The 23,963-nt window shown below is 35.9% G+C and overlaps 1 protein-coding gene across 1 annotated transcript in view; it reads right to left on the reverse strand.

Moving 5' to 3' along the window:
- Positions 1 to 23,963, reverse strand: part of TYR (tyrosinase) — a 102,528-nt gene that overhangs the window by 37,829 nt on the left and 40,736 nt on the right. The window contains exon 3 of the mRNA XM_063095601.1: positions 18,044 to 18,191. Within this exon, the coding sequence (XP_062951671.1) occupies positions 18,044 to 18,191 (148 nt within the window). The remainder of the gene's footprint in view (positions 1 to 18,043; positions 18,192 to 23,963) is intronic.

Consider the following 23,963-nt stretch of genomic DNA (forward strand, 5'->3'; position numbering starts at 1 on the left):
TTGTTCATCATTTGGATCTGATATTTGGTGCTATTTTAGTGGTTCTGACCTTTGGCTCTCTAAGTAATTATGATGAGAACCATTCTTAAAGTCATTCTGCTTCTGCCTGTCCTGGTTAAATATTACTCCCTGGGGCCTTCTATTTTGCACCAAAAGTCCTTGACACACTCTCCCCTCTATTTTGCAGAAAACAGTGTGTCTTTGGTCAGGTCACCCTCTATGGGTCTTCCTAATTTGTAAAATAAGGAGTTTGGATTATGATCTAGACATTCTCTTTCAGATTTAAAAGTTCAGCAGTAGTGATGGCCACTCATATTTCTTTATCCTCCTATCTTTGAGATTTTTAACTTATCCATATTTTAATTTAAGCAATTTAATTTCCCTAGTTCTAAAATTCATTAATTCTACAAAGAATTGGGAGATTTCTCACATCGTAGGAGGAACATTCTTTAGGTTATTAGTTCTATAACATGGCTTCATCACTTGTTTGGATACAATTCAACTCCCTTAGATTAATATTTTATTCCACAACAAAATGTTATTGATAACCCAGTAGATGGCTGCCTGCCTCAGAATTACCAATTACGCAACACGTTAGTCTAATAAGTATTTATAAATGTGTCCTATATACAAGAATTTGTATTGGGTGCTATTGCAGATTGAATGCCGCCCCAACTTCATTGAAGTTTAATCCCCCTGTAACTGTTCAGGGGAGGAAATCCTATTATGGTAATTGAAAGGTGGGGCCTTTTTTTTAAAAAAAAAAATTATTTATCATAAGCATATTATTATTACAAATAGTGATTTTTCTCTATGGCCTTTACCCAACCTATCCCTCCCCAAACTCCCATACCTGGCCTCCCCCCATCTCTAGTATCCTTAGGTTTGTTTGCCCCTTCTGAAAGTTCAACATATTGTTTTGGTTTTTTCTTCCTTCCTTCCTTCCTTCCTTCCTTCCTTCCTTCCTTCCTTCCTTCCTTCCTTCCTTCTTTCCTTCTTTCCTTCTTTCTTTCTTCTTAGCACCCAGTTATAAGTGAGAATATGTGCTCTTTCCTTTTCTGGCTTTTTTCACTTAACAATTTTCTCCAGGCTCATCTGTGTTACTGTAAATGGCAGAATTTCATTCTTTTTTTATGGCTGAGTAGTATCCCATTATGTATATATACCACATTTTCCTTATCCAGTTGTCTTTGGATGGATACTTAGGCTGGTTACATATTTTGGCTATTGTAATTAGAGATGCAGTGAACATGGGGTTCAGGTATTCCTTCAACATGATGATTTCCATTCCTTTGGATATATACTCAGTAGTGGGATTGCTGGATCATATAGTAGTTCTATCTGTAGTTGTTTAAGTAACCTCCATACTGTTTTCCATAATGGCTGTGCTAGTTTATAGTCCCACCAAGAGTGTAGAAGAGTTCCCCTTTCCCCACATCCTCACCAGCATTTGTTGTTCTTGGTCTTTTTGATAATGGCCAATCTAACTGGGCTGAGATGATATCTCAATGTAGTTTTGATTTGCATTTCTCTGATGACTAGTACTGTTGAGCATTTTTCATATACTAGTAGGCCATTTGTATGTCTTCCTTTGAAAAATGTCTATTCATCTCCTTTGCCTATTTTTAATTGGATTACTTGTTTTTCTACTCTATAGTTGGTTGAGTTCTTTATATACTCTGGATATTAATCCCTTGTCAGATATATAGTTTGCAAATATTTTCTCATATTCCATAGGTTGTCTTTCTGTTCTGTTGATTGTTTCCTTTGCTGAGCAGAAGATTTTTAATTTGATATAATCTCATTTGTTTAATTTTTCTTTTGTTGCTTATGCTTTTGGGGTCTTATTCATAAAGTCTTTGCCTAGTCCTATTTCTTGGAGGGTTTCCCCTAAATTTTCCGTTAGTAACTTTTTGGTTTCAGGTCTTATATTTAAGTCTTTAATCCATTTTGAGTTGATTTTAGTATTTTTTGAGAGCTGCAGGTCCAGTTTCATTCTCCTGAGTATAGAAGTCCCATTTTCCCAACACCATTTATTGAAGAGGCAATCTTTTCCCCAATGTAAGCTCTTCTTCCCTTTGTCAAAGATCAGTTGGCTGTAAGAATGTGGGTTGATTCCTGGGTTTTCTATTCTGTTCCTTTGATCTGATTGATTGTTTTTATGCCCGTACCATTGCAGTTTTGGTTACAATAGCTTTGTAATATAATTTGGAGTCAGATAGTGCTATGCCTCCAGCTTTATTGTTTTTTGCTCAGGATTGCTTTGGCTATTTAGCAAAACCCTGGAAACTATACAAGTGCATGGAAACTAAACAACAAACTCCTCAATGACCTATGGGTCCAAGAAGAAACTATACAGGAAATTGAAAAAATTCTTAAAACTGATGAAAATAAAGATACATCATACCAAAACCTGTGGGATACTGCAAAAGCACTACTAAGGGGGAAGTTTACTTCAATAAATGCTTACATCAAAAGGACAGAAAGACTTCAAAAAATGACCTAACACTATGCCTCAGAGAGCTAGGAAAAAAACAACAATCCAATCCTAAAACTAGTAGATGAAGAGAAATAATAAAGATCATTGAAGAACTAAATTAAATAGAGACCCAAAAAATGATGTAAAAGATCAATGAAACAAGACAGTGTTTTTTTTTTTGAGAAGATAAATAAAATAGACAAACCATTACCTAGTTAACAAAAAAAAAAAAAGAGAAGATCCAAATAATAAAAATAAGAAATGAAAAGGCAGACATTGCCACTAAACAAGAAATGAAAAGGTAGACATTACCACTGAAACCACAGAAATATGGAGAATCATCAGAGATTATTATAAATAACTGTATGCCAATAAAAATGAAAAGCTGGAGGAAATTGATAAATTTATGAACAAATACAAATTTCTAAGATTGAACCAAGAAAAATAGAAGACCTGAGCAGACCAATAACAAGCAAAGATATTGAAGCAATAATCAGCAATCTTCTAACAAAGAAAAGCCCAGGACCAGATGGCTTTATAGCTGAATTTTATCAAACCTTTGAAGAAGAATTAATACCACTTCTCTTCAAACTTTTCCCAAAAATTGAAACAGAAGCCATTCTTCTAAACTCATTCTATGAGTTCAGTATCACCCTGATACCAAAACCAGACAAAGATAGAACAAAAAAAGGAAACTACAGGCCAATATCATTGATGAACATAGATGCAAAAATTCTCAACAAATACTACCAATCAGAATGCAATAACATATCAAAAAAAATTGCACACCATAATGAAGTAGTATTCATCCCAAGGATGCAAGGAGAGTTCAACATATTCAAGTCAATAAATGTGATACAGCACATGAACAAAATCAAGGACAAAAACCATATGATAATCTCAATAGATGCAGTAAAACATTTGACAAAAATCAACATCCCTTTGTGATAAAGACTGAACAAATTAGGCATAGTAGGAAACAATCTCAACACAATAAAAGCCATTTACAACAATACAATTGCCAATATCATTCTAAATGGGGAAAGGTTGAAAGTTTTTCCCTTAAGAATAGGAACAAGACAAGGATGCCCACTCTCACCACTCCTATTTAACATAGTATTGGAAGTACTGGCCAGAGTAATCAGGCAAGAGAAAGAAATGAAGGGCATCCGGATTGGAAAGGATGAAGTCAAACTATCCCTGTTTATAGACAACATGATCTTATATATATAGAATAACTTATAGACTCTACTAAAAAACTCTTACAGCTGATCAACAATTTCAGTAATGTTGCAGGATACAAAATTAACACTCTCAAATCAGTAGCATTCTTATACTCCAGTAAAAACTAGCAGAAAAAGAAATCAAGAAAGTGAGCCCATTTACAGTAGTTGCCATAAAAATAAAATACCTAGGAATCAATTTAACCTAGGAATCAGTTTAACCGAGGAGGCGAAAGATCTCTATGATGAGAACTACAAATCACTACTGAAAGAAATTAAAGAGGACACAAACAGATGGAAAAACATCCATGCTCTTGGATGGGAAGAATTATCATTGTGAAAATGTCTGTTTTATCCAAAACAATCTATAGATTCAATGCAATCCCCATGAAAATACCAATGTCATTCTCCACAGAAATAGAAGAAGCAATCCTGATATTCATATGGAGCTAAGACAACTGGAATCTTGAAGAGGTGATTAGATTGTAGGGCCATACCAGAGTGAATGGGTTAGTAATGATGGTCAAGGGACATGGTTCTGATGCTTTAAGAGTAGAGCACATGAGAATCTTCCTCTCTGCTTCACCATTTTCTGCCATGTGAGACCCCTGCATTGATGAAAAGCCACCATCAAACAAGACCCTCACCAGATGTGTCCCCTTAGGGCTTCTCAGCTTCTGAAACTGTAAGCAATAAATTTTATTTCCTTACAAATTATACCCATTTTGATGTATTTTTTAAATAAGCAACAGTAACAGACGAATATAGGTGTTTAGGTCTGTGTGAGGTGCTAGAGATGGTCAGTGTGTAGACCCTGTATTCAAAAAGCTCATGACTTAGTGGGAGAAATAAACAAAACCCCAAATAGATCTAACAAACACATACTGACATTAACAGCTAAGTTTAACATCAACAACAGCAACCAGAAAAATAGCTGTGGAAATATGGACAGGTATGACTATAATGATATAATTGCTATTTGTTCTAGGAAATTAATTCTTCTTTAGAAAAAGATCAGGAAGCATTTATAAAGCTGGTCACAGTTCAACAGTGTGAAAAGAAACCCAGAAACAGACAATTTCCCCTCTGCCATCCCATTTGATTGCTAGAGGAGACTTTAAGACATTTCTCTGGTTTCTGACTTCACCTTCTTCCATAACCTCAGGATTTCTGCCTTCTGAGCAAAATTCAGCCTTGCAATCACCAGCAGGAAAGCAATCTTCTGTTCATTTCTGAAGCCTCAGGGACCTGCCTTGCTGCCACCCTTCTGATGAAACTGTTTCTGGGCTGCCAAGTTGGCAAAGCATCTGGTTTGCAGGCATGTTGATCAGGGCAGCCTTCTGAACAAGATGGCCCAGGGGAGGCCAGGGGAGTAGAGTGGGGGAGAGACCTAATCAGAAAATACAGCCATGAATCAGTACAGAAGATATAATTAATCTGTAACTGAGGAGTGAGGCAGGAAGTGAGGCCCGAAATGTGTTGCTTCAGGTTTGCACCTAGCCTGGATGCCCATATACACAAGAGACAGGCTATGGGAGAATCAATGGGGTGTCACCAATATTGGAGAGCACTGAAAAAATAGTGTGTAAAGAACAAAAGCATTGTGTATGCTTTTGTTCTTTACACACTATAAAAGCTCCTTACGCTTTCCTCTCTTTACAAGATCTAGTCTTCATATAATGCATTGGAATTTATAAACTGTAAGCTCAGATTCCTGTAAGTGAGGTAGTATTATGACTGCCATTTTATTTTTATTTATTATTATTTTTATATATTTTGAAACTGAAACATAATTAACTATACATATTTGTGTGGTACAGAGTTGAATGTCAATACCTATGTATAATATGTGATGCTCAAATCAGGATAATTAGTATATTCATCATTACAAAATGTAATCATTCTTTGTGACCATTTACCAATTTCTCATGAACCATCCCTCTCCCTTTCCCACCTCTAGTAACCACAGTTCTGTTCTCTAGTTTTGAAAGTTCAGCATATTATTGTGATTGTTGTATCTTTCTTTTTTATTTATTTGTTTATTTCTTAGCTCCCACTTATGAGTGAGCACATGTGGTGCTTCTCCTTCTGTGCCTGGCTTATTTCACTTAACATAATTTTCTCTGAGCTCATCCATGTTACAGTGAATGGCAGAATTTTATTCTTTTTTCATGGCCGAGTAGTATTCCATTGTGTAAATATACCACATCTTCCTCATCCAGTTATCTGTCAATGGATATTTAGGCTGATTCCATCTCTTGGATGTTGTGAATAGAGCTTCTGTAAACATGGGAGTGCAGATATCCCTTCAATATGATAATTTCCATTCCTTTGGGTGTATACCCAGAAGTGGGACTGCTGTATTGTATTGCAATTCTATCTGTATTTAATTGAGAAACCTCCATTGTTTTCTATAATGGCTGCACTAATTTACAGTCACAACACCGGTGTAGGAACGTTTCCCTTTTTCTGCATCTTCTCCAGCATTTGTTATTCTCTATCTTTTCGATAATAGCCAGTCAAACTGGGGTGAGATGATATCTCAGTGTGGTTTTGATTTGCATTTCACTGATACTTAGTGATACTGAGCATTTTTTCATGTATCTGTTCAATAAATAGTGCTAAGAAAACTGGACAGCCATGTATAGAAGAATGAAACTAGACCTGTACATTTTGCCATGTACCAAAATCAACTCAAAATGGATTAAAAACTTAAATATAAGACCTGAAACTATAGAACTCCTAAAATAAAACATAGGTGAAACACTTCAGGATAGTAGTCTGGGCAAACACTTTATAAATAACACCTCAAAAGCACAGGTAACAAAAGAAAAAGATAAATGAATGGGACTAGAATAAACCAAAAAGCTTCTGCACAGCAAAAGAAACAACAGAGCAATAAGACAACCTAGAGAACGGGAGAAAATATTTTCAAATTATGCATCCAACAAGGGATTAATAACCAGAATATAAAAAGAATTCAAACAACTCAGCAGTGAAAAAACAAGTGACCCAATTAAAAAATGGGTAAAAGAACTGAATAGACATTTCTCAAAGGAAAATATACAAATGACCAACAGATACATATTACTGCCATTTTGTAAGTGAGAAAAATGAGGCTTGGAGAGGTTCAGTAATTTTCCGAAGGTCACACAATAGTCATGAAGCAGAGCCAGGACATGGTTACAGGCACTTTGACTGCAAATTCCATGGTTCTTCCACTACAAGATTTCTCTTCATGTTTAGAATCTAGAATCTAGACCGTGAACTCCTAGAGGTGGGTGTCACGTCCTGGCCTTTTTTTTTTTTTCTTTTAACATCTATTTGTACACATTTGTGGTGTACAGTGTATTGTTTCAATACATTCATATACTGCACAATGATTCATTTAGGTTAGATAGCATAGTTTTGTACCCATTAGTCCACTACCTGTCCTCCCCCACAACCCTGTCCTCTCTTGGCCTCTGGTAACCATTATTCTGCTCTTTACTTCTAAGAGAACCACTTCTTTTTATTTTTTATTTTTTATTTTTTTTTTGATTCCACATGAATTAGACCATGTGATATTTGTCCTGCCTTTTCTACCTCTGTCTCACTTAGTTGGTGAGACAGTGACCATCTAGTCAGGCTGAACTCTTAAGAACCCATACACATAAGAGGAGAGTTTAAGAATCAGTTAAAACTGCTGACTAAGCTTCTGGGAACTTTATTTACTTGATTTACTTTTTTCCTTTTTCGTGATTTTCTTTTTTTAATCTTTTTTGTATTGGTTATGAATATTCATGGAGTACAAAGCTGATTGTCACCACTCTTGCCCAAGATGTGATGGTCAGATCAATACTGGCAGCATGCCCATTACCACAAATTGCGAGTGTACCCAATGTCCCCTACCCAATTCATCCCCGACCTCCCTCTCCCTCCCCTTTTCCCCCACCCCTTCGGGGAACTTTAAATGGCAAATCCCTCACCCCATATATTTGGTCCAGTCTTTGTTCACCTTCAATTTTTTCTTAACCCCCAGGCCAACCTGCCAACTGTGGTTTAAGCTTACTAAGATTTTAGTCACCTTTGTTCTGCTTGGACTGCTTCCTGCTGCAGTAACCACACTGATGACTAGTGATTAAAATAAACACTCATCCTGACAGCTCCTGCTCCCCTGTTGGGGGAAGAGTATACTTAATGTACATACACACACACACACACACACACACACACACACATTTCTTCTATTAAGTCTCTCTCTAAATCCTTTATGAAGTAGCATATAGTACAGGTTACTTAACCTTGCTGTACTAGTCTACTCATCCAAGGAGTAATTACAATGGTGCTTACCTGGTAAGATATCTGTAAGTATTAAACAAGTCAATTAATGTGATTCACTTAGAATTTGGTGCATAGTAAGCACTCAACAAATGTTAGTTGTGTTTTTGTATTTTAGCAGTGATTTAACTAGTGGCTGTTTTCTGAAGTTTCTTTTAACCTCACACTTCTGTGCCTTTCTTGTTTTGTTTTCTATGAACTGAATATTTTTATTCTCAAATGTCACATATCAAAAACCTACTCTTTCTTTATAAAGCCTTCACTTATAATTCTATTCCAGACAATATAATTTAACAGCTATTTATGGAATATCTACTCTGTTCCAGGCATGGTGCTAGGTGCTGCAGTTTCAGAGGTTAAAGAGGGTTACAACTGTGGTCGCTACTTCTCTGGTACTCTTGTCTTCACTCCCAAATATACTGGCCTATTAAGCCACTATTACTACAGAAGTTGCATTTTGCCTTTTGTTACATAGTTATTTATATATCTGGACTGGGGGGCAGCAGGAGAAGAAGAACAATATTTAGTCATTGCTGCTTCCCTGTGATCTGATATAGTACACGATACATAAACAGTACTCAGTGTTTACTGAATTAACAGAAGAGCAAATTAATTTGTGCAGAGGTGTGTTTGCTTCTATTCATGTAAACCCTTCTTAACTGGTTAAGGGCAAAGGAAAGGGAAGTATTTTGATAGCCCCCTTTCTGCTACTTTGACATTTATCCACAGGGCACCATCGAAAATCAACCCTTTGCTTCTTTTCTGAAGAAGCTGTAAGCATAAAGGCCCTGATTCCACTGCTAAGACCTGAAAATGGTAACACTCCTAGCCAATGTGTAGCATCAGACTAACTAGATCATATAAAAGTGAGACACGGATTTGCAAGAGTTAATTCCATTCAGAAAATTTCCATAAGGGTAATTTAAAACCTACAGCAACAAAGAGGTGAATGGAGCCATTAAATACAGGGCTGTCAAGATGAACAGGTTATGCTAAGCTGGGAAAGCCTTTCAGAAATTGCTGCTGGACACACAGTAATACAGACGGTGTAAGGAAAACTGTGGCACCTTGAGCTCAACTGTCTAGTAGAAATCTTCACTCAAGAAATGTACGGGGTATATGATTTTGAAACAGAAATGAATCACCAGCAATTACTTTAACATAAAAAGACAAAAAGGAAATGAACACATTCCTAAGAAGTTTTAAGAGCTGTACACAAACGATTGTACATTTCTCCTTACTCTTTTGTTTGAATGTCTGTCTGGTCTTGGGAATTGGCTCTATTTTTTATATTGTTGGAAGAGTATATATTAAACTCATTGCAAAACATACATACATACATACATACATACATACATACATACATACATACATACATACATACATAAATAAATAAAAATAAGAAAAGCACAAGGAAAATGAAGTTCGGGCCTAACCCCACCAACTAGAGATCCATTATCAATATTTTTTCATACCTGCTCTTCTCACTTCTATAAATAGACGTGTCTGCATATATTAATACACATGCATGTGCTTTTGAAATGGAATATTATTAAACATCCTATTCTGTAACCTTATTTAATAATATATAATGAACATTTAAAAATCCATAAATATACATCACCATTTCAATGATTGCTGGATTTTTTATTGCATGCAAGTGTTCACTAGGTGTATTTATAGTCTATTTTGAGAAAGGATAGTAGAGAATGTATTTAAAGTAACTCTCCTGGCCAGATTGCACACTGCAGTTGGACATGGTAATGTTTCAGTTATTCTGTCAACTAAACATGAGCCGGGCATTACGCTAAGTATGGAGAATACAGAGAATAAGAGGTGACAGATAAAATTAGAGCTGAAGCAATAATTCAAGATCTTGTTAGATTAACTAGTAATTGGACAATTATGATACAATGGCTTAAGATTTATGGAAAAGGTCAGCCCCAAAATTCTTGGAGACCCAAAATAATGCAGTAAGTGCCTTGGGAAAGTGGAGAAGTCTGCACTGACAATATGATGGTTGAACTACCACTTATTATAAATACACGGGGTCTTCAAAAGTTCATGGAAAGATTCATACTACTTTTAATTCCCTTTTTCCACAAACTTTTTTTTTTTTTTTTTTGTGACTGGTAAGGGGATCGCAACCCTTGGCTTGGTGTCGCTCGCACCGCGCTCAGCCAGTGAGCGCAAACCAGCCATCCCTATATAGGATCCGAACCCGCCGCCTCGGTGCTCCTAGCATGGCACCGTCCCGAGTGAGCCACAGGGTCGGTCCTCCACAAACTTTTTGAAGTACCCTTGTATAGGTGGAACTCCTAGCTGTTTCCACATTAATAGGCCCCTTCCCCTTAGAAAGCCAAAGTGTCCTGTGGGGACCCAGCACATGCTGAATAAGTATTTCTTGAATGAATGTTGAAGGAACAGACAAAATAATAAAAAGAGAGTCTTTTAAAACATTAACGTTACCCAGTAACATTTATGTAACTTTAACGGGACTGCTAAGCCCCTATAAAGCACTATATTTTGTTTGGAGTGCCTACTCCAAATATTACCTAAAACCTCTAAACTTTTGAAAGAAACTTACTTGTTGAGAACAGCTTTTCAAATTGTTGGAGAATAATAATTATAGCTCCCTATTATTGAGTATCAACTAAGTATTGTTTCTAATTCTCCCCCTATCCCGACCAAGGTGATATTATTATATTATCTCCTATATACAGACGACAGTCTCAGTGGCTGAGTGGCCAACTCACCCATGTCTGAATCTAGGTTTGTCAGACCCTTTAATATATCACCACACTTTGCTGCTTGCTATTTGTTTACGGAGAGCATTTAGATTTAGATCTTTGATTTCCATAATTTCTGAGTTGGTCAGAACCTCTTTAAAGACTGCCATTTCAGAGATGAGGAAAGGAAAACTCAGAAAAGCAACATGTTGTATTTCAACTCTCAGGAATATTAATTAATGGACTCAAAACAAAAATAGTTTTTCTTCCACCAGCCCAAACTGTCAGTAGCCACTCCCAACACATTGTCTGCCTGCGAAGATTCCTGAAATGCTGAAGATCAGAGTAGAGCCCTCATGTTGATGAAAGTGACCACATTCACCTAAGTCTTCCCACACCAGTAGATAGATCTATTTGCTTCAAAGTCAATAAAGAGCCAAAGAAGTCCTTTCTGGAATTTTAGCCTGTACACTAAACTTGCTATGAAATAATAGCATGTCCTTATCCCCTTCAAAAATGTATTCACACCTGAGCCTTTCCATATTCTTCACTATGCTAAAAGATTTGTAATACAATCGACGGTGAGAGGCATCATGATCGAGTAAAGATTACTCAGATCTAGGTTCAAAACCTGGTTTTATCTTTTAGTATCCATTAAAGAAAAGTGGATCTTTTTTCATTATGTTCAGTTTTCTCATCTATTAACAATGGGAATGTAATACCTTATATAGTTAAAGCAAGGATTAAATGAAATAAATAATAGTAATAATATAAGCTTCATGAGGGCAGAAATTTTTTGTCTGTTTTGTTCACTGCTATATCTTCATTGCTTAGTGTAGTGGCAGGTGCTCAATAAATATTTGGTGAATGAATAAGTGAGTGAATAGATTTGTTGAATGAATAAAAGTAAATGAAAAATTCAATAAACAATTTAAATTGCATAAATATTTATTGGAAACATACCATATTCTTGATACTTTGCTAGGTCCTAACAATAGAACCATGAACAAACTAGCTGTGGTCCATGCAGGATAAACTGAGTACAGACATGAAAAGAGGCAGGTAAGCAGAGTAGAACACAATGGGGTGTGCATCAGTCAGATAAGAGCACATAACGATGGTAGTTCAAGTTTGGGATTTTGACTTTCCTTCTAACATGTGAAAATAAAACCCTAGTACAGTACCTGCAACTTTGTAAGTGTTCCAACAGTTAGTTTGTTGCACTTTCTACAACCTCTCCACACCATTCAAGCTGGTGATTGTTTAAAGACATCAGCTTTTCTTGAAGGCTATTAAAGTGTTATGCTGATTTAAAGATCCAGATGCCTCTGTCTTTAGCTTCCCCCAAACCTGATGTCCTTTTAGAAACAGAATAAACAACTCTGCAACCCGGTCTTTATTTTTTAGTTGAAATGTATTGATTATATATATTTATGGGGTACAGAATTACATTTCAATACATGTATACAATGTTCAAATCAGGGAAATTAGCATACTCATCATTACAAAACTTAATCATTTCTTTATGATGTGAACATTTGATCTCCTCCGTTCTTGTCATTTGATAATATGCAGTAAATTATTGTTAATTATAGATGCCTAGATGGACTATATACTGACAGAACTTATTTTTTCTATCTAGCTGTAATTTTGTGCCCATCCTTTGTTTAGAGTGTTTCCTCCTCAGCTCTCTCTCCTTGTCAGAAAGTATTTTACAATCCTGAGAACAGCTTAGAGTCCCTTGTCAGACATTAATTTGAATAGAGGAGAAAAATAATTTTAACTATAAATTGGACTTATCTATTTGTCACTTACCTATTAATCATTACTAAAAGCATGATTAAGCTGTCACTAAAAAACCCTGCTAAAGCTGTACAATAGTACTAATGCATTCTACTGTCATTTCTTCAAAAAGACATTATGCAGAGTGTTGTGAAGTCCAGAAATGATTTCAAGGATCTAAAACAATCTATTATTTCTACAGATAAGAATACTGAGGAACAAAATTTAAAGATTCTTAAGCCATGAACAAACAATTGAATAAAAGAGACCATTAAAAAAAAAAAAAAACTTCTGAGTAGTGAGAAAAATAACATTAAAACTTTAAAAGATAATTAACAACTGGAGAAAATATTTGTAATGTTTATGACAAAAGGGATAATTTAAAAAAATAAAAAAATATGAAGAGCCAATGAAGTTCAGTAATAAAGAGGCAATACTCATATACATACACATTGCTTAGAAAAAGACAGAGAAGGAATCGAGATGTCTGTTAAAGAATGAGGTGAATCTGAATGGACTGATGTGGGAATACATCTAAGTAGAAAAAGTTCAGAGTTAGATGTAAATATAATTCTTTAGTGTATATTAAGCAATTTTTTTTTTCTGTAAACACAAGAATAGAGTGGTTGAGTGAAACTTCTAAACGTTATATTGTTATATTCTCTACTTTTGGAATTTTCTAAGTACCTTCTAGGTGGTAGAATAAGTTTCAGTAACCTTCCCCAATTTGTTCCTTTATGTTGTTGCTGTTGTTGTTTAATTTAAAAACTTAAGCCTAAAATATTTTAATATAATCTTTAAAGCGAAGGGTTTTTCCGGAGGCAGCTCGGTGGTCATCACTGGACTTAGTGCAGACATTGGGAGGACGTGGCTGAGGCCCTCGGTCCTCCATTGCCCCTTTTCAGGAGCCCGGGGCGCTTCCACTGGTGGCTCAGTGGTCATCCTGGGCTGGTTAGCTTTCCTCTATCTTATCATTTTGCCTTTTTTTGTTCCTCAAGAATGACATACACTTCTCCTGTCATGTCTATAATTTCTCCTCATAATTCAAGAATGAGTCCAAGCATAGCTTCTAGAAAGCGGTTTTTTTTTTTTTTCTCACAGCAGAATTAAGCCCTTCCTTCTTTGGATTTATATATACTTCACACTTTTACAGGTTGTAACATATTTTTATGATTATTGTTATTATTTTCTGTCTCTTTTGATGAACTGTAAGCATCTGGAGGTCAGGCATTTGTATTCATCTCACTAATAAAAACAGGCATAGTACATAGTAAAATATTTGGAATATAATAAGGACTTAAAATATTTGATGAATGAATGAATTTGTAATGGAAATTATTGACCTTCAGTCTAAGAGCGGTCAGTAGGACACTTACCTTTTACTCCCTGAGGAATTGTTTATAGTGGTTAATTAAAAACATGGCTCTGTATTAAGACTTCATTGTTTAATTCTTAACTTTGTCCTTGACTGACTACATAATTTTGGGCAAATTATTAACCTTCTTCATTTCTTTTTAATCTATAAAATAGGAATAATACTAGAACCTACATTATTGACTTATGGGTCTTGAATAAATAAAATAAACTTGTAACAAGTTTAGAATGGTGCATAGTACATAGTTAAAACCAAACATATGTTACTTTTAAAACCGATAATTTTATTTTATTTTATTTATTTTTTATTGTTTAATGTATCTTTATTAACAGCTTTATTGAGGTATAATCGATATACTACAGATTTCGCATATTTAAAGTGTACCACTTGATAAGTCTTGACGTATGTATCCATTCACCTGTGAAACCATCAACACAGTTCATAATGAATACACCCGTCACTCTCAGAAGTATCCTAGTGCCCCTTTACAATCTCTCTCCCATCTGCCCCTCCACCGCCTCCTCCACATTCCCTGATCTGCCTTCTGACACTTTAGATTATTTGCATGTTCTAGAATTTTATAAAAACAGAAGCATAAAGTATATACTCTTTTGTCTGGCTATTGTTACTCAGCACAATTATTTTGAGATCCATCCATGTTACTGTGTATAGCAATAATTCATTCCTTTTTATTGCTGAGTAGTATTCTGTTTTATGTGTATATAACAACATTGAAATAACACTCAATACCTATTTGAATAGCTAAAATTAAAAATTATAATTTTAGACCCATTCTTTGATTTATTTTTATTGCTTACTTAAAAGAGGTATAAGAAAATTAGAATTGGCTTGAGTATTTTCCCAGCATTGGTACCTTTTGATGGCAGACTAATTGGTCACTGGAATTCTGCTTTCTCTGTCTATGAGCCTTGAGCTTATTTCTGTGTTTTGGAAACCCAGCCTCTATTTCTTCTCCAGTCTGTACTTTCTGTTTGTGATTGGTTTCAGTGAGACAGAAGTTGTGTTCCTAATCCTCGAATATCCATCCTTGTCTTGTAGGCCCGATGCTCTTTAGTGCTCAGCTCATACTCCATCATTTTTATGTAGCTTTCCAAGCTTTTCCACCATGATTATGCATGAATCATAATGTACTGTAGTTGTTTACTTGTTCAGATTTCCCTATAGACTATGATTCTTAAGACCAGTGATCCCTCATCATTATTCTGATTCCTCGGTGATTAGAACCAGGTCTGATGATCTAGAAGCATTATAAAATTTTAAAATAGGTTCGTAGTATCAATTGACTATTAAATTTTCTTTTAAGACTTGCAAAATAAGTGGGAACATTAGCAAGGTGGTAGAATGGGACACTTCAGCATTAGTCCCCCCACAGAAACATCAATTCAAACAAATATCTATGCTTAAAAATACCTTCACAAAAACTAAGGAAACCAGGTGAAAAATTACAGCACCTGCATGTAGCACAGAAATAAGAAAAGATGCACTGAAGAGGGTAGAAAATACAGTTTTACATTACCCATGCCACTGCTCCCCCATCCCTAGGTAGAACAACATGGAAAGAGATACCATGTATTTGTGGGAAAAAGAGGGAAGTGAGATGACTTTGCCTCAGACTCCAAAACTGGGCTCACCTCAGTAAAACTCATAGTTGGGAAGGCCTCCACAATCACAGACTCTAGGCGGGTACCCACACATTGAGACTCCAGGCTCACCCCAGAGCTAGGACAGACCCCACAGCTCCAGGATCCAGGCATGTGTGAAGGACTTGGACTATGGGTTACCACACTGCCAGGCTAACTTCAGTAGCCCCAGGCTCCAGGACTACCCTCAGCTCTGGGCTGGCCCCAGTGGCCTGAGGCTTAGGATTATCTCCACTGCCAGGCAAACCCCAGTGGCCCCAGGCCCTGGACTGCCCCAAGCAGTTGGCTTGCTCCCACAGCCACAGATTTCAGGTCTACCCAGCCCCTATCTGACCCCTAGTGACTTAGTAATCAGGCCAGAACCGATAGACATACCCTCCAGGCCTTCCTCTATGAATACAGGCTCTGGGTCTGCCCAACATTAGGCCAGACCCCATAGCCCTAGCATTTAGGCCAGTACACATGAACTGAGTCTCTAAGCCCATCCTGGCACCAAGCAGAATCCTGCAGCCACAGGCATCAGGCCTGCCCAGCAGACTTGGTCCACCCCAGAGCCAGGCTAATCTCAGAAATCCCAGTTTCTGCACCAGCTCCAGGGCCAAGCAGGCCCAGTGACCCTGGCCTCCAGGCCACCTCTAGCACTGAGCTAGCTTCAATGGCCCCTATGGCCCCAGGGTTCGGAGCCAACCCTGCAAGCCCAGGCACCAGGCCTGCCATCTCAAGGATTCCAGCAGAAAGCCTGCCCTCAGATCACACCAGATGATCTTCCCAGAGTGTCTGGATGGGCTGGCTGGTGAAGAGCTTTCCAGACAAAGCCAGTCTGTAAAGACTAGAAAAAATGCCTACCTTTTCAAATGTGCAGATATGAACATAAGGTAACAAAAATTATAAAAATTCACAGAGACAAAACACAACCAAAGGAATATAGTCATTTTTTTGGTAGTTGACTCTCCCTCCTTAATGGAGATATAACTGCCTGACAAAGAATTCAATATAATTGTTTTAGGGAAGCTCAGCAAACTAAATGAAAGTATAGAGAAATAATTCAATAAAATCAAGAAGTCTTTTTTTCCAACCCTCTTCCCTTTTTTATGTTATTGGTATAGGTGGTTGTGATGCTGTACTGCTATGACAAGTTTGGTGCTTATACATGTTCTTAAGTGATAATTTCTAAATAAAAGCTGATAATTCCCATTAAATAAGACTTGCTATGAAGGCTGGAAAAGTCTGTCTTATAATATTCCTTGCTAACAATTGCTTTTTTAATTGATATTATGTACGTATAACTGGGGATATGAGTGAGGTGAGAATGGTGGTAAGTTGAATAAAACACCTAATTATCAGTTTCAGTTTCTTGATCTTTAAAACAAGAAAAAGAGTGCTTGTTATTTTTACCAAAGAGGATAATAGTATTACCTTAATGGCAGGTATAAACTTGTGCCCTTTATTCATTAGCTGTTTTGAGAAAGTTACCTTGGTGGGGACAAAGAAAGAGCTCTATTGCACTTGTCTGTCATGATTTGATGCTTTATTTTCTCTTTTCTTCAAGAATTCCAGAAACAGACAGCTGAACTTCCTCGGTGTACTTTCTTTTCTGCTATCATCACCTATGACTAAGTTCAAAGCCCAGTATGGCTAATACATTACACATGTAATGGAAGAAGGTTAATAAGGAAAATAAAAACTCCAACAGAATTAAATCACATTAAATAGGATGGTTGGGCCATAGTGCACTCTGTCTGGAAAATTAATCATATAATGCTCAGGCCACAGGGAGAGACTCAAGACTATTCTTGCTTAAATGTAGTGGTGTGAGGTCAGAAAGTGGAAGGAATAACAATAAAATTGATAGAGAGAAAAAAATATATATATATTGATGAGAGCTGTAGCAGGTTAATGGCCTACCCAGATAGCCTTAGATCCCTTGTACCTTCTCTGTGTGCCCACCTTCCTGCTTCTATATATTTTACTCTTAAACACATGCCCCTGAAACTTTTACAAGACTGTCCTTGGACACTAGAACACATAGCATGTTTAGAATCAGGCTAGTGACTGGGAGTTTTACATCTCCTACTTCAGGGCAATCTGTAGCCAATGCCTATTTAGTATAGGAGTACAAAAACTCATTTCCTTTGTCTTAATATAGGACAAATTCACATGTACTTTACATTTTACCAAGATCTGGATGAGGATGGGATGTCAACTGAGGTTGGACCCTCATTTGGCACTTCCCCTTTCTTATCCTTCCTTACTCACCCCCTTACTAGTTTCTCTTCAATTAAAAAAAAACCCTCCATTTATAAAATATGTGTGTCCAAATCCTTAGCATAGGGTTTGTTTCTGGGAGAACTTAATCTGAGACAATAGACCATCATAATTCCTTAGCTTTTATGTGATAATTAAAGTCACATTGGAAAGACATCATTACATTTAAATCCAATAAGCACATAATTTATGAAGAAGTATCAACTAACCTGTCAACAAATGCATGGTGAAGAAGAAAAATTGGATCGTTGGCAGATCCTGATACCTGCGACATTGTTCCATTCATATATATGTGCAAGGCATTGTGCATGCTGCTTTGAGAAGCATTTGCTATCCCAGTAAGTGGACTAGCAAATCCTGTCAGCAAAAAGAAAATTGAAAAGAAAAATTAGTTTATCTTAATGAATGAAAATTAAGATTATCTAAGTTATTATTTGGTTTACAACTACAATTCAAAGTCCTACTGAAAATAATAAAATCAGTAATAAAATTCATTCCATATTGGATTTCTTTATATCCTGGATAACCAGTGAATATTCAATAAATCTTTGTGAAATCGAATGCTGTTAATTTGGGTACAACGAACAGATTAACCAGAGAGAATAGGCTGAGCCAATTTGTGCTCCCTCCTGTTGTTTCTGATTAGTATTCCTCTTTTTGATACTAAACAGTCATAAGAGTATTTTGTAAAAATCAGCAGTCACTCTCACTTTGATCTGTGACAGCACTTAGAGCAGAACTTTCTAGCTTGTTATGTGTCCCTTTGCTTTCCAGTTCTGGAGGATACTTTTATTTTTTAAATCTAATTATTTATTTATGTTTTTTGGCAGCTGGCCAGTATGGGGATCTGAACACTTGACCTTGGTATTATCAACACTGCAGTCTGACCAACGGAGCTAACTGGCCAGCCCTGGACAATACTTTTAATTTTGGCTCCTGATTCCAGAGAAAGCATAAAATTTGTGACTTTTAAAGTTTCAATTAATCTCCAACAATCCAGAGGACACCAGGTTATAATGTGTTTGATTTTGCAAAATATTCATTTCAAAGTTAATCAGAATTCCATTAAATGGTTCTATTATTCCAGTCCAAAAACAAAAACAAAAACAAAAAACAAAATAAAAAATGGTTCCATTCACTGCATCAGTAATTATGATAAAAATGGAAATGATAATTATAATAAGAGCTACTATTTTCTGAATATTAATCATGGTAAGTGCTTTTTGTGACATGTGGTTTTGCAACTTTCATTTCAATCTTTACAGTAAGCCTGCTGACTAGAAATTATTATCCTCATTGGAAAGAAAACCGAAATTCAGAGAAGTTCTCAGTTTACAAGGCTACGCAGCTAAAGCTGAGATTTTAATCCATGTCAATTAGGTTTTAAGATATGAGATTTTTGTATGTTGTGTTCTCTCTTAGTACCCCTTGGGAAGAAGTAGACAAGATATCTTTTTAGAGTACATACATGCAAAACACAAAACACATAAATAGAAGTGAGAGTTAGAACCAGACAAAGAAGTTCGAGTAACAAAGTTAAATTGTAAGCAGGAATCAAGTTGCGAGAACATGGCTAAGGGCATAGTATTGAATTTCAGAATTTAGAAATATCAAGCATTCAGGTGTGAGTAAGGTTATAATCTAAACCAAAGTTAAGATAGAAACAGTGAAGCCACTAGAATTTGAACAGGGGAAGACAGATTCATTTCATGAAGTTAGGATTATTTTGTTGGCAACCAATTCATTATTAAAAGTGCAGCTCTTGATTTTGCATCTGATGACTTGTGCTCTCATACCATTGTGACTCATAGTATTTCTGTGTCCTCAGCTGGTGATTTTTTCTCTCCCTTTGAGCTTATTTTACTTATGTTTTGAGACATTATGAAGCCCTCATTCCTCTGACATTAGCCTTAGGTCATGCACTTCCCTTTCCTCCAGACTCTCTTGTCTATGACAACTTTAGTAAATATGTATATATTGCACTTACTATATGTAGTCATTTCTCTAAGACTTTAACATGATTAATTTTATGTAATATATATATGTATGTGTATATATATATGTATGTGTGTATATGTATTTACATATATTTTTTTTTTGTGTGACCGGTAAGGGATTCGTAACCCTTGGCTTGGTGTCACCTGCACCGTGCTCAGCCAGTGAGCGCACTGGCCATCCCTACATAAGATCTGAACCTGCCGCCTCGGCACTCCCAGCGCCGCACTCTCCCAAGTGAGCCACAGGGTCGGCCCTTATGTAATATTTAGAATGATTTTACAAATTAGGTACCCGCTTTATAACAGACATGGAAAAAATGGCTTAGAGAGGACAAGGAACTTGTTTAAAGGTGAAAGAACAAATGGGGTATTAAGGTTGGGACAGAAGCCTGTTTTATTATAGAACTTAGGCTCTTAAATGTAATGGTTTACTTCTTTCCTATGTAGCAATAAATCATATGTCATTTACAGAAATGACCTGTATAGCAAAGGACTTCGAGCTTTTATCTTTGAGTAGCTCCAATTGAAATTTTTAAAACCACATTTTATGTATGCTCTCACATATTTTTAAGTAAGTTCCAAATTGTTTCAATCATAATTGTAAATAGTTTCAAGGATATAATTTAGGGATATATTAAATAGGATAAATTTTAAAATAAAAATACAATTTTAAAAAATGTATCCACCTTACTGATTAGATACTCACCATCATATCAAAACTATGTAAACAAACTCTTATAGTCTGAAATTTTATGGAGTTTCCTTTTTAAACTTGACTTTGTGTTGTATTGCATTTTTTCACAGAATTATATCTAAATATTATATGTGTTATGCTTCAAATGTTTAAAAAATGGTGGAGAATGGAGAAATAAATGTTGGTCAGAGAACATAAAATTTCCCTTAGAAGAAATAAGTGCAGAAGATCTATTGTACAACATAGTGATTATAGTTAACAACAATATATGGTATACTTGAAAATTGCTAAGAGTAGATTTTAAATGTTCTCATCACCAAAAAATAAGTGTATGAGGTAATGGGTATGTTAATTAACTTGATTTAGTCATTCCCCAGTCTATACAAATATCAAAACATAATATTGTATATCATAAATATATACAATTTTTATTTGTCAATTAAAAATATAATTAGCCTATTGTACTTTTATGTAACAAAAATAGATGCACAAAGTAAAATTAATTTTCGAAGATTTTATGTGACCATTAGTCTATGACTGGTAACAGCAATCAAATGTCTAATTTTCTGATTAGTGTTATTAAAATTTTTAGTATTACACAACTAATCTGAATCATACAAACATATTAGTTTACAAAATAATCATTATATGTGAAAAGTAAAATTTTATCAAAAATTCATTTACTAAGATTGATTAAAGATCGCTAAAAATTAATTCAGATATCTATAGATGAATAATATTTGCAAGAAAGGATGGAGTTCTGTATAAATTATCTTCTAAGTTTTCTTAAAAATAAATCTAACTTCTGAGAAACTTTGTTCTCATAAATAACTACATGTCAATGAAAAAATTTTTATAGGAATTTCATTTAATTATTTATTCCTTTTGAGTTACGTATGACAAAAATGACACGATCCAGGATAAAAATTAATTTTTATAAACTGATCCATCAACTGGCAACTCAACTGAAGATTCCTTGATAAAACTACTTATATAATTTATGAATTTATTTATAAAAAACGTGTAAGAAGTTTGTTACCTAGTAGTTAAAGTCATCTGAGTCATCCACTTTATCAACATTAGCACCAATATTTTGAATTCTCCACTTGTTTGGCACCTTGGAAGTTTTTACTCTTTCTGGGAACACATTGTATTGAGAATGGATTCAATATAGGTGAGAGGAATGCCTTTCTTCTTAAAAGTTGGAGAAGGCAGATTGTGAAAGGGGCTATGGTGAATGAAAACCTTTAAGAGCCTTCTCAATTAGATTCATTTAGAAAAGTATACTTGGAAGGAGAATCTGAGGATAAATTTCCTTAAAACTCTTTGTGCCATGTGCCCCTTATAGACTATTAGTGAGACTACAGTGGAGTGTCTATTCCAGTTTGAAGACAGTGCTGTAGAGAAAAGAATTTTTTGAGCTAAGTCCTGGGTTTACATTCTATGTTACTTACAGGAAATGAGACCTTTGTCAAGTTAGTTATCTTTTGGGAGCTTCATTGGTAAAAGAGAGAGTAACTAATGCTCATCTCTTAGAATGTGATGAGGATTAATGCTGACAGTAGGTGTGAAAGTACCTAGTATAGATGTGGTGCAATACGGATGCCTCCTGGGTAGTAACTATCATTTCTATAATCTGGTTGCATTTGCTAAATGGGTGCTCACCATGAAAGAAGCTAGCCAAGAATGTGGCACACTCACATTACGTAAAAGCCTCTTTTGCCCCAACTCCAAACCTTGAGGGCCTATCCTTGCACCACACATCTCCATTCTTCTTGAACTCCATTGCTGTGCAGAAACCTGCCTGCTGCTTGCTCTTATCCAACATTAGGTGCTCCTGAACATCCTAAGATCTAGAACTTATTGCCATTCTGAGTGTTTTCAGCAAGTCTAGTGTTTCTGTATTCACTACTTATGCTGACTTGCCAGATTTTGCATCTAGGAAAACATCCAATATTACTCAGGAAGAACATCTGAACAACAAACACATGGGCTTTGCAGGATACTCAGAAATAGGTGAAGGGCCCAGGTTGAACCCAGTTTCTTTTAATAAGTACCAGATTATTAATATAGACAGTCTGATTATATTAATAATTTAAGATGAACTATATATATTTTGTCTCTTCGAGTAGACTGGAAATTCTTCAGAAGTAGGGACCAAATATCTTGTTTGATTTTTCATAGTCAAAATCAGAGTATCACACACCTTCGTACTAAACAAAAAAAGAAAAACAAAGTACTTCTCAATCTTTCACTTATACATCCTATAGAAATTGGAAATAGGAAGAATATATTTTTTCTTCCATAAAACCTATAAGGGAACTTCAGAGAGCTCTACTCTATTACTTGTCAGGTGAAAAAATAGAAAAAAAATATTATGGATGCAAATAATATAGAAACGCATACAAATTATTTTCTTTTTTTTTTTTTTTAAAGATGACCTGTAAGGGGATCTTAACCCTTGGCTTGGTGTTGTCAGCACCACACTCAGCCAGTGAGCTAACCGGTCATCCCTATATAGGGATCCGAACCCGTGGCCTTGGTCTTATCAGCACCGCACTCTCCCGAGTGAGCCACAGGCCGGCCCCAAATTATTTTCTACTTTACATTTTTACACAGTTCATTTTCGTTGGCTGGTGAAATCTTGAAAAAACAGAAATTATTATAGCAACATCAGTAGCTTCTCTTGCTGAAATTATGTTATCTTTTGGAAGAGCGAGTTAAAGAGGAAATTCTAGGCACCAAATAATAATAACCGCATATATTCAGCTTTTCAAGTATCTCTTATATACATGATCTCATTTGAATCTCAGGGCTACTTGTGGTATGATATATATTATATTTCCAACCTTACAGATGTGGAAACTATTTGTACAAGTTAAATAACACACCTAATGTTTTAGTCCATTTTTGTTGATATAACAGAAATACCTGAGACTGGGTAATTTATAAGGAAAAGAGGTTTATTTGGCTTACAATTCTGGGACAGCTGCATCTGGCACGGGCCTCAGGCTGCTTCTACTCATGGCGGAAAGTGGCAGGCAGCCAGCGGCAGGTACAAGCAGATCACATGGTGAGAGGAAGCAAGAGAGAGAGAGAAGGTGCCAGGGTCTTTTAAACAACAGCTCTCACAGGTACTAATAGAGCGACAACTCACTCATTACTCCTCCTCCCCCAGGGAGGGCATTAATCCATTCATGAGGGATCAGCCCCCATGACTCAAACAGCTCCCATCACTGCCCCATTGCGGATCAAATTTCCACATGAGTTTTGGAGGAGACAACACATCCAAACTCCATCACCTAAATTCAAGCTAGTAATTGGGTAATCCACGAATTGAACATAGTACTAATTGATTCCAAAACTGGTGTTCTTTTCTACACACCAAAGTTAGGTAGTATCTATACTGACTTGCTGACACGTGTTGAAAAACTCTTT

The sequence above is a fragment of the Cynocephalus volans genome, chromosome 4 (assembly GCF_027409185.1).
Source record: "Cynocephalus volans isolate mCynVol1 chromosome 4, mCynVol1.pri, whole genome shotgun sequence".
In the NCBI taxonomy this organism is placed as follows: Eukaryota; Metazoa; Chordata; class Mammalia; order Dermoptera; family Cynocephalidae; genus Cynocephalus; species Cynocephalus volans.